Source organism: Lissotriton vulgaris, chromosome 8 (assembly GCF_964263255.1).
Source record: "Lissotriton vulgaris chromosome 8, aLisVul1.2, whole genome shotgun sequence".
Taxonomy (NCBI): Eukaryota; Metazoa; Chordata; class Amphibia; order Caudata; family Salamandridae; genus Lissotriton; species Lissotriton vulgaris.
In genome coordinates, this window is record NC_141696.1 from 480,875,802 (window position 1) to 480,887,928 (window position 12,127).

Here is a 12,127-nt window from a genome sequence, read left to right on the forward strand (position 1 = left end):
CCGGGTACTCTCTTCTAGTATATCATGACAAGTTCACCCTTTGGGATACTCTATTATTACCTGGGATTTTTGCAGGTAGTGTCCAAAGGGGTGGGCTAAAATGGGGATTGAAAGACTCTGGCATTTATATGACCGTAGTGGTTTTCAAACTTTTGAAAGTTTACAAGATGTGTTTGGATTCCCACGTCAATATTACTATAAGTATCTTCAAATTAGAGACTTCCTTGTGAGATCACAGGGGGTTAGCAACATATGATATACTAACCTGTCTCAAGGAGACACCTCAGAAGCATGCAATCCATATAGTATATCAGTATCTGTCCCAGGATAGAATTGGCCCATGTTTATATTTAGCCTCAAAATGGAGTAGGATGCTGGAGATAGAGGTTTCTCCTGCAGCGGTAACTGATGCACTCATAACACTAAAGGAGGCTGTATGCTCAATTATTTTAAAGCTCAAGCAGTTTCGGACTATTGGTATGTGGTATTATACACTGGAAAAAATAGCTAGCTGGGGAGTACAAGGTGAAAGAGGTTTTAGTAATAAGATGAACTGCCCAAAATGCCGATTGTATGCAGCTATTACACATATGTTTGCTACAAGTCTATTGTTGCTGGCGTTTTGGCAGGGAATTAAACACATCTGAAAAGTTCGCCTTGGTTTAGATATAGCATTTACTCCGCAAGATATTATGTTGGGGTACAAGGCCGATCCTAATCTTGCACGAAGAGCTTTGATGCTATTATCTTAGTTACTGCTAGGCTTGCTATCTCAACAGCCTGAATTTCTCCACCAGCGGAGTGGTGGGCTATTATGGTGGAGATCTTCGAGAGCGAAAAGGCCTTGGCAAAAACTAGAGTGATACAGTCATTGTTGAAGTTTAAGGCCGTTTGGCATTTAATGATCAAAGAAGGATATTACATTCAGTGTGGCTTTCTGTAAAAAAAATCTTTTTTCTTGTGTATACATCTTTAATTGATGGTGGAAATGTATCTTCGTGGATCTCAATTGGTTTATTAACACCTAGGATTTGCACTCCTATATGTCAAAATTGTAAAACCATAACAGCTGTTATTTACTAATGAAATACGTTGCTCTCCCTTGCATCAATAAGAAATTATTTTTAAAAAAAAGAAAAAAGAAAATTCTCCTTCATTGATTTGCGAGTTCCTGTGTGTGGTTATTTGGATGGGCGAAGGTATTCTGACTAACTGGTTGGATGAATGGATAAATAACTGAGTGCACACATGGATGAGTGGGTGAGTGACTGAGTACACGAGTGAAAAGATGAGTGAGTGAATGCATGGAAGAATGAATGACTGGATGAGTCAGTGCACATAAGGATGAACATCTGAGTGATTTATGGATGGCTGTTGGATGCAATGGTAAGAGCACAGATAGATGGATAAGTGAATGCATGGGTAGGGTCGAAAATTGGTAGCCATGTACCGTCCCAGACCTAGTATTTTTAAGGCACTGGTTACTCATGTCACAAGTCCCTTGGCACATGATCAACATGACTTTTGTGCTGCTCTCCCAACAGAGTCTCCTGGGCTGAAGAACTTCACCCGAAGTAGAACTCCTTTCAGCATAGGTGACTATCGTTCCCAAGCCCAGACCATGTTGGTGGCACCTAACTATTGCAGGGTACAAGACATTTTTAAAAAAGTGAGATCCATTACCCATCTACTTGCATCTATGCCTTATCCACCCACCTGTATGTGTGAAGTCCGGTATTCTGCATTTTTGTTGTCTATGTTGATACCTGTCTCTCTAGGAGTGCTTCTTATAGTTAAAATGATGTCTTTATGTTAATCTTTGTGTGCTGAAGGTTTTTTTTGTGTCCATATGTGTGACTATATGTCTGTTTGTCTGTGTACATTGATGCCTTGATATGGTGGTCTATGTCTGCATGAATGGCTTTTGCTGTTTTGCTCTGCCTCTACATGTGAATGTCAGTATGTGTCTGTATGCCTCACTGCCACCCTAAATTCTGAAATGGCATTTTTAAAACCAATGAGGCCTCAAAAACTGTATAAAGACTAAGGTATGTGGAACTATTCATATAAAATAAGAACTTTGTTGCTTTGATTTAGTGAATCTAGCACACATAATTTAAAAATAAATCATGGTTTCCTGTCCACTCTTAATCTTGTAATAGTCTACATATGTATTTTCAGGAGACACAATGTTTACAGCACTAATTGAAAACTCACCTTGATTAATTGTTTTGAGGACTATTAAGGTAGATACAAGTCTCAAGGGTAGGTTGGCACTCTTAAAGAAAGCAGCAGATTTTGTCTTGCTCTCAGCAGAAGGCTCTGGTGAACAACCCTGAGTAGCTCGGATTACAGTTCCTTTGAAGAGATCCTCCCCTATTCTCCTTAGAGTGGACATCATCGGAGATTGCTGTTGCAAACAGGAAAAAAACTCTTAAAATACATATACTCTAGGCAATTTAACAAAATACCACTTCTGCTAGTAATGGTGACCTCTCTCTAGCATTCTCAAAATCAACCCCAAGGGTGAAAGATGTTTCTTTAGGGTGATCCCCGACTTCTCTCTGGTGACAAACATGGGCACACTTGCACTGGGGAGATGCTGCTCTATATTAGGGTGTGTAGAAAGCTGCTAAGGAGAGTTTATGTTCATTTGGTGTCTGTGCTCAGAAGGTGAGTAGAACATATAAGAGCTCCTCTGATGTCTTGAAAAAATGTAAGTGATGAAAAAAGTTCTTAGAAAAAGTGACTTTCTTGAATTCTCTGAGGTGTGCATCCCAAACACCGTCCAGTAAAACAAATATATCCTATCTAAGAGGCCATTAACACAGTTTTGATATAAAAACCAACAACTGATGTAGTCAAAGACAACCTACCATCTATAAGAGAAAAAGGAGTCAAAGATTGATTTACATCACCCCGATAAGAGAGGCAGCAATATTTTCACCACCAGTTTTATACTGGTGCTTAACAACTGCAGCAAACTCAACAATAAGACAGCGACATTTGTGAACTCACATTGTCCTAAGGAGCCTAAAAATAATTGGAAAATGAACGGCCAACATGTGAGAATTGTTTTACATCAGTTTCTGGCCTGTTGTTACCCACTTCATGATGGATTCACTGAAAATACTGGTGTTTGGAATCAACGTCTTGTCATAATAAATCTGTACTGTTGCCAGTACTAGATGTATTATGACATGCACCCAGAGGACACCTTATAGGTGCCCCCTGAAAAACCTACAACTATCTAGTGTGGTGGTTGACTGGTTTTGGCCAGCGTGCCACAACAGACATATTTCTGACCCTCAGAAGCTCAGAGACCATGCTCTCGGAGGCCAGAAACACCTCCTTCAGCAGGATGGCTAGTGATTTTGCATTTCAAGGCCAGGGGCTTCAAAGTCATTGTCGCCTTTGATATGTGACCCTGGCTTCTCCCAGAACTGGTAGATGCCAACCCCTGCCCGGAGTCCCATTTGGCACCAGGATAAGCAGGCAATTAGCTATGAAACTAGGCGTGTTGCGCCACCAGGCTAATCAGACCCCTAAGGTGGGCTGCCAAATGTGCTCCACGAAAGAAGAACTCACCATCTTATTTTTGGTGAAATTAGGAACTCTGGGACTGGGTTATAATCACTCCCCACAAAAAGTGGTCATATAGGGGGTGAAGGGACCCCAAGGGTAAGTAGCCCATTGGCTACTACCCTTGTTCCCCTTAACGCCCCTAAATCTCAGTATTTAGGTGGTCCCCTGACAACAAATACTCAAATTTGATAGACTTAAAAAGGACTGTGCTGCAGAATTTTCAATCTCCCTTAGCACCGATCCCTTGGGCGAAGGAGTTCTTAAAGCCTTTGATAGTATTGCCCTTCATGTAGGAAAGATTTTACATGCCCCGGTGGGAAAAACCCTTTCCGGAGATCCTAAATGGTTCTGCCACAATTGCTCCAAAGCAGCTAGAGCCTTGAAGAAGGCCCTTAAAACAAATCCTAGGGATAGATCTATGATCCGTACACTTCGATCAACCTATAAAAGTGCGCTAGCTAATAGGAAAAAGGAGTTGAAAATTGCGCTTTGGCAGGAGCTTTTAGACCCATTGACCTTAGCAAGCAGCTCACGATTCTGGTCCACAATTAACTGTTCACCTTTACTAATGTCAGGGGTAAAAGAGGTGGGGTCAAATATTACTGAGGAGGATTGGGTGTCCCATTTTACCACAATCTTTAAGGATAGCGCTATATGTCCAGCCCAACCAAAAGGGGGGCAGGGGTTGGCCCCTGTGATGTTCTCAGTTGTGTAAATGACGGAGGGAATTAATAACCTCTCTAATAAGCAGGCCCCAGGTCCAGACAGCATCCCCCCTGAGTTATTAAATCTAGCCCTTTATTTTGGGCCCCAATTTTGACAGCAGTGGGAAATGCTGCAGCGGAAAAGGGCTGTCCAACCTCCTGGGGATTATCAACAATTGAACCCGTATTCAAGAAGGGAGATCAAAATAGCACCTTAAATTATAGGCCTATCTCCCTAATTGACTCTATTGTAAAAGTTTTAGGGGGTGTTATATTAAAAAGGCTGACTACCTGGGCGGAGGGGAAAGAGATAATTTCTGACATCTAGTAAGGGTTCCGCACAGAGCACTCAACCTTGGCCCAATGCCTAAACCTCTATCTGATTTTGGGTAAGTACACTTTATCACGTCCTGGAACTATCTACATGGCCTTCATGGACCTTTCCTCAGCCTTTGACTGTGTCAACCGGGGAAAGTTGTGGCAGTCCATGGAGGCCATGGGGGTAGAGCAACATCTGGTGAACTTCCTAAAAGATCTACATAGAGACACAAAGGCAAACGTTAGATACACCATGGACCTCAAGGTAACAAGAAATGTTAGTACCAGTCGGGGAGTCAGGCAAAGGTGCATCCTGGCCCCCTTTCTTTTTAATCTTTATATAAACTAGCTTGAGGAAACATTGGTTGACACAGGGGCGGATTATCCCTACGTGGGTCGCCGGCGACTGCCCGTCTTGCTGTATGCGGACGATGCTGTCCTTTTAGCCCGCACCCCGAAAGGGTTACAAACAATACTCGACACCTTTCACAGATTAAAGCATGTATCAAACAGTCCCTCACCGCACGAAAAATGATGGAAAGGCAGGAAAAGGATCTGTTGAAGCCCAATGTGCGTCACCATATGATGCTCAAAACCTCACCAGGTGAGGAACCATATCTACTTTGGCCAATACCAGCCTATGAGCGTTTTTTATTAACTAGGTTTAGGTTTAATTTGTTTCACTTTTTACTAGCAGTCCCAAGGGGGTGCCATAGAGAAACAGTGCTAGCACCCTGTGGCTGCGACAACCTGTCTCCACAGGACTTGCTGAACTTTATGTTCTTTTGTAAATATTATGAAATCCCCAGGGCTTTTTATCTTAAACCTATTTTAAAAAGATTGCAATTTGGACAGGCTCGATCTGCCCTACTGTATTTACAATTGTTAAAACCTGATTGTATACCCCATGTGATAGGCTTTTTAAAAAGCTCAATGAAGTATAGAAAATGTCTGGATACCTAGAACTGTATAAGTAATCCCCTAACGATGTTCGCCCTAATGTGCAATAGCTGGATTCTAACGTTATGAAAAGCCTGTTTTAAATTGTGTATGTTGTAACATGTATTTTAACTGAAAATTTGAAATATATTTAGTTTTATGAACTTTTATGGTTTTGTACAAAACAAAAACCGAATAAAGTACTTTTGAAATTGACATTGACAGTGCTCCTTCCCTAAATAGAAATCACTAATTGGTACTTCTGCCCCTGTAAGTCCCTAGTAAATGGTACTCTGAGTAGATGGGGCCTGGGAGCTGAAGAGGATCCATTGGCGCCCTCCTCACTGCGACCATGCTAGTACCCTTGCAGAGGGCATAACCCTGTGAGGGAGAAAAAGTCAACATGGCACCCTGCCTGGGTGCCATGCCAACCAGCACTGCCTGAAGGCATAGGCAAGTCACCCCTCTAGCAAGCCTAACCGCCCTAAGGCAGGGTGCACAATACCTTAGGCGAGGGCATATCCGTAGGAGCAGATATGCCCCTACGATGTTGGGATCCATTCCTTAATATTGTAAGTGGCAGGGAAGCCACAGAGGGTAGATGGGTTAGAAACTCAACAACTCGAGTTCCACAGCACCATGATGGCTTCACTGAACACAGGAGTGTTTGGTACCAAACTACTCCTTTCAATAAATCCACACTGATGCAAATGTGGGATTTATTGTACCATGTACCCATAGGGCACCTCAGAGGTGCCCCCTGAAAACCTGCCAACCCTGATGTGGTCTCTGACCGGCTGTAGGCAGCCTGCCACCACCAGACTTGTTTCTGGACCCCTGGGTACAGAGCCCCTGCTCTCTGGGACCAGAAACAAAACACATCCGGGCAAAGGTGTCACACCTCTTCCCGTAGGATGGGCCAGTTCTCGAAGAGGGAAGCTTCAAAGGCCTGCCGCCTTTGTAAGGCGACCCCCACCATCTGCTGCTAGCAGCAGATGGCAACCCCTGGTTTACACCCCCACTTTGGGTCGGAAAACTTATACTTCTGCCAACTCCACCACTAAGGTGCAGGACCCGAGGTGAAGCACACCTTTCATTCCCCGCCATCTTTAAGATAACGAGATCCCTCCAATCAGCGTGAGGTCTATACCCCCTCCAACAGGAGGGTGGCAAAATAGAGGGTGAAGTCACCCCAGGTAAGGTGCCTATTGCCCCTAACTGCTACTCCCCTAAAAGGCCCCTAACTCTAGTATTTAGGTGGCTCTCCCTGCCCTAGAAACCATATCTGCGATGACCAAATAAGAAAGAAGACGACCCTGCAGAGAAGACTGAAGACGACAACTGCCTTGGCCCCAGCCCTACCGGCCTGTCTCCAGCTTCTGCGAACCTGCGACCAAGTCTTGCAGTCCTCAGACCTCTGAAAACCCTGGGAGAACTTCGAAAAAGACTCCGATCTCCAGTGGCCAGTGGACCTGTCCAAGAAGAAGCAAGCTCCAAGGACCTCGGATACTGACGGATCCGCGTCTCCTGCCAACTTTGCATCCGATGCCCACAACCCGAGTCTGAGTGGCTCACCTGTGCAATGACATCTACCCAGCGATCCTGACCTCATGTCCAGCATTGGCTGACCTCTCCTGACCTCCACGACAGCACCAGCATTGTGAATCCTGAGGCTCCCCCAGACTGTGACATGCTCCCTTAAAAAGACTCCGACGTCGAAAGGCACCCCTGCATCCCTGGGCCTTGGTGCGCTGAACCGGCGGTGACCCGCGACCCCCTATATCTCTAGTTACCTCTGCTGTCATTGGTCTTCCTCCTGCAACCTCTGGTGCCATGCCTGCAGCCTCTTTGCCGAAAGAAGAATTCCCACTGGGAAGCATTGGGCGCCTGACTTCGAAATTGCACCCTGCTCTAGGCTGCCCCTGTGCTGCTGGTGATGTATGTTTGGTGCTGCTTTGTGGCCCCTCCTGTGCTGGTGCTAACCCACGAAGCCTGGCCCCTGCAACCGATTTACCTACCTGTAAGCAGTGAGGCTCCAGGCACCCCCAGTCTCCATTTAAAACATTGAGCCACACTCCGATTTTGACCTCTTCATCCGGCTGCCCTTGTCCATTAAGTGGTGGTGCAGATTTTGTACTCACCTGACCCTTGGGCCTTGCTGACTTTTGGCTCCAAAGACTGGAATTGTAAATGCATTACTTACCAGTTTAACCGCACTATTGTTTTCCCCATAGGATAACATTGGACTGTGTGGACTTTTTAAAAATGAAATCTATTTTTTAATTAAAAACGTACTTACCTTATTACAAAGATCTTGGTCTTAAAATAAAATACAGACAAAGTATATTTTTCTAAAATTGGTCTGGATCTCCTTGCGTCGTGTGTACATTAATGATCACTGTGGTGCAATAAATGTCTTACACTACTCTGTGTTAGGCCTAAGACTGCTCGCCTACACTACCACTAATAGAGCACTTTGGGTTTTACATTGAGCCCTGTACACTTCTGGGGAAACCCTGGACTCTGTGCACGGTATTACCACCTACTGGCAATATCATATACAGAGCCAGTTTCCTACAAGTTCTGGAAAGACTTGAAAAGTAATGCGGAAAAGTGGCAACCAATTGCATAATCCCGTAAATTAGGATAGTTACTTTAGATGCATATTTCCAACACTATATAAATTAGCTTCTAAACAGGTGCCAATTTTCTATCAAGATGTACTTATGTTTCCTTCTGTATGCTAACCATTTTACTGCTTACGAGAACAAGTTACTAATTGTTGTTTAAAGCTGTCCACATAACCAAGAATTCTACCGGTTGAAAGAGCAATTTTTTACCCAAGAGAACACAAATGTTTTTGTAGCATGTGCATCAATACTGAAAGGAGGGCATTGTGTTATTCAGGCAGCATTCGCAGATAGAAGACATAAGTGGCATTCGTAAAGTTACAGAAACAAGGCAGTAATTTGCTCTTGAAAGGTATAACTACGTTCAGCAAAAACATCTAACTGTTGTGAAATTCTCAAAGAATTCCAAGACTTCTCCACTTAAACTAGGACAGTCAAAGAATTTCAATAGAACTTGCACACAGGGAATAGTTACCAGCTGCCCAATTTTGTTTATGGGAAGTTGTCCCTAGTCTGCATTTCAACATTTAACTTACCTTTTGTTTCTCCTTGAAGAAATTGTTTACCTGTGGAGAAATACCTCCCTCTATGCAACCCTGAAATATGTAGGCACTCCCTCCCAAATCACTTCCCAAAAATGCCTTAAACATGACTTTGACAGGAGTAATTTTGCCTGTGGTTTGATGGTGGGGAAGTATAAGCAAAGTGGATGTCATTTGCATGAAACACATCTTTGGAAACTCACCTTTAGACTAAAAAATTTGCAAATATAGAAATTCCACCCCATTTGCAGACTTTCCTTATTCACAAATCTCATTTAGAACAGTAATATTCCACTCCTCTTTCTTCTCTGAATCAAGATTAGGACATTGCTTTCATCAAAAGGATTTTTTGCACATGTAATTTGAATTTAGGTACCTAAAAAGCTTACGGAATTTGGAGATCTAGAAATGTGCAGCTTATAAACCCACCACGGTCCCTGGGAAACTAAGCTATGCAATCAGCACACCAAAAAGAATTTCACATATCAAAGGTATAAACTGAACGGAAACGTAAATCCAGAAGGGCTTATTGTAAAAGTAGGATTAGAAAGGCTCACATTGCATGTACATATAAACTACAATTTGAAAAAGTGAGCCAATGATACAGTTCAAAGGAAAATGGTAACAGGAAATTTAAAAATCCTCATTTGAAAGTGCAAAATAGAGATCATGGTGCAAACAATGAGCACTAAATCAGTTATCATCTCCTTCAGTATCAATTCTTCATCAAAGTATGTTTTCAATTGGCAAATCAACTTCATAAATCAGTGGGTCAAATTATGTACTGTATAACGGAATTGATCTTAAACAGAAAGCTGTGTTAAATTAAATGTTTGTTTACCTGAGACCCACTTTCGAGCTGTCGCATGGCCCAATATGTGAACTTTATTAAAGGCAAATGCCATCTGGCATTAACAAGGGGCATCCACTGGAGTTGCTCAGCAACTACAGGTAAAAGCTGGAAGAGAAAACAACTTTTTTTTAATGTTTTGCTCCCATTGTCATTTTTTTAACCCCCCCCCAATGCATTAGATATAATAATAGGTAAAGGAAATATAGAAGGTATATATGTAACTCAATTACTTGTTAAAAGAGCAAGATTTTACTGCAGTCCTGGCAACAATGTCTACAAATACTAGTATTATGTATGTTCAATAATACATTTGGTAAACTATAAAAAGGAGACAGCTAGATATCAGCAGTCACTCAAAGAATGTACATGTAAAGTACAAATACGTGTGGCACAACAGACTGACTACTACTTTCACTGTTTTTAAGTCTGTGACTAAATACACCAGTAAAAAAAAAAAAAAGCATTAGCTCAGCCAATAGGTCTCGCCTTTGGGACCTTATAAGTGTTTAGCCATGCAACAGTTGATGTTGTTGCACCAAGGATATTGTGCTGCATAACTAAATACTTATAAGGTCCCAAAGAACAAGTTACTTACCTTCGGTAACTCTTTTTTTGGTGGATACAATATCTGCCTGTGGATTCCTCACCTTGTGAATATCCCCTGCACCAGCAACATTCGGAAACTTTTGTAGCTCTCCACACCGACGAGGACGTAGACGACGTCACAAAGGCACGACTCCGCTCGCGACCTCGCTGACGTCACTGGATCCATCAAAGAGCCTTGTCGGCGTGATGACGTCAGTACCGCCCTTTTTTCCGTGCCCCCGAGGCACACGGACGGACCAACATAAATATGTACAGTATACACAGTACACAGTATTCAAACTAACACACACAGTGTGAAATCAATGCAAAAAGCAAGACCAATTAAACATTTCCAATGAAAGATATAATCATAAAATAAACAGTTTGCAGGTATAGAAGAGTAGACAACGGGGAGGCGGTGGGTCAGTGAGGAATCCACAGGCAGATATTGTATCCACCAGAAAAAGCGTTACTGAAGGTAAGTAACTTGTTCTTCTGATGGATACATCTGCCAGTGGATTCCTCACCTTGTGAATAGAATACCACAGCAGTCCCACTCCCGGAGGAGGGTGTCCACTCTTCTATACCAAGAAATCCTGTAGAACAGAACACGCTAAGTGGCCATCCCTCCTCATCCTCGGAATCTAAGCAGTAATGCTTCGCGAAGGTGTGGAGGAAAGCCCAAGTTGCCGCTCTACAAATCTCCTCTACAGGAACACCCCTAGACAAAGCAGATGTTGATGACTTTGCTCTAGTAGAGTGAGCTCTAATACCCTCTGGAGGTTCCTTACCGGCCAAAGAGTAACAGATCTTGATGCACAAGATAATCCATCTGGAAAGTGTGCGCTTGTGCACCGTTCTGCCTTTTCTGCAGCCAGCAAAACCCACTAAGAGCTGGTCATCCACACGATAGGCTTTAGTTCTATCAAGGTAGAAGCTCATCGCCCTATCTGGGTCCAAGAGGTGAAGCCGCTCCTCCTCCTTGGAAGGGCGAGGGGAGGATAGAAGGAAGGAAGGGTAATGGACTGCCCCAGATGGAAGGGAGTTACCACCTTAGGCAGAAAAGCAACCCTGGTCCTAAGAACCATTCTTTCAGCATGAATGGTCAAGAATGGGGGTGTTGAACTCAGAGCTTGAAGCTCACTTACCCTCCTTGCCGAGGTAATAGCAACTAAAAAGACAGTTTTTAAAGATAACAGTCTCAAGGGACACTTGTGCAAGGGCTCAAAAGGAGAACCCATCAAGTAGGTTAAGACAAGATTTAAGTCCCATTGAGGCACAATAAATGGAATGGGAGGACATTTGTTGGTAAGGCCCTTAATAAAACATAACACAATAGGAGATTTAAATAATGACGGCTGATCCGGCAAACAAAGGAATGCAGACAAAGCCGACAAATAACCCTTCACAGTAGCCACTGCAAAGCCCTGCTGGGCTAAAGAAAGAGCAAACTGAAGGATGTTGGATTAACGGGCCCTCAAAGGGTCAATAGACTTCTCTCCACACCATGAAACAAATTTGGACCACCTATAGGAATAAATCGACTTGGTGGAAAGCCGCCTGGCCGAAAGAATAACATCCACCACGTCAGGCGGGAGAGAGAAAGAATTCAGATTTCCCAGTTCAATCTCCAGGCATGAAGGTGTAAGCTCTGGAGGTGGGGGTGTAGAATCTGCCCCTGCGACTGCGAGAGGAGATCTGCCCTGAAAGGGAGACGGAGCGGAGGGTACGGGAGAAGTGGAGAAGATCCGTGTACCACACACTTCTTGGCCAATCAGGGCGATCAATATGACTTGAGCCCGGTCTTGGTGAATCTTCCTCAGAACTCGAGGAATCAAGGGTATGGGAGGAAACGCGTAAAGGAGTTAAGAGCCCCAACTCAACTGAAACGCGTCCCCCAGCGCCCCCTGCATCGGATACTGGAGACTGCAGAATGACGGGCAGTGAGAGTTCTCGTGAGTGGCAAACAGG

The 12,127-nt window shown here is 43.6% G+C and overlaps 1 protein-coding gene across 1 annotated transcript in view; it reads right to left on the reverse strand.

Moving 5' to 3' along the window:
- CCDC138 (coiled-coil domain containing 138) overlaps positions 1 to 12,127 on the reverse strand; it is a 278,286-nt gene that overhangs the window by 60,126 nt on the left and 206,033 nt on the right. The window contains exons 11-12 of the mRNA XM_086934286.1: positions 9,560 to 9,676; positions 2,218 to 2,410 (exon numbers count right to left, since the gene is read on the reverse strand). Coding sequence (XP_086790412.1) covers positions 2,218 to 2,410; positions 9,560 to 9,676 — 310 coding nt within the window. The remainder of the gene's footprint in view (positions 1 to 2,217; positions 2,411 to 9,559; positions 9,677 to 12,127) is intronic.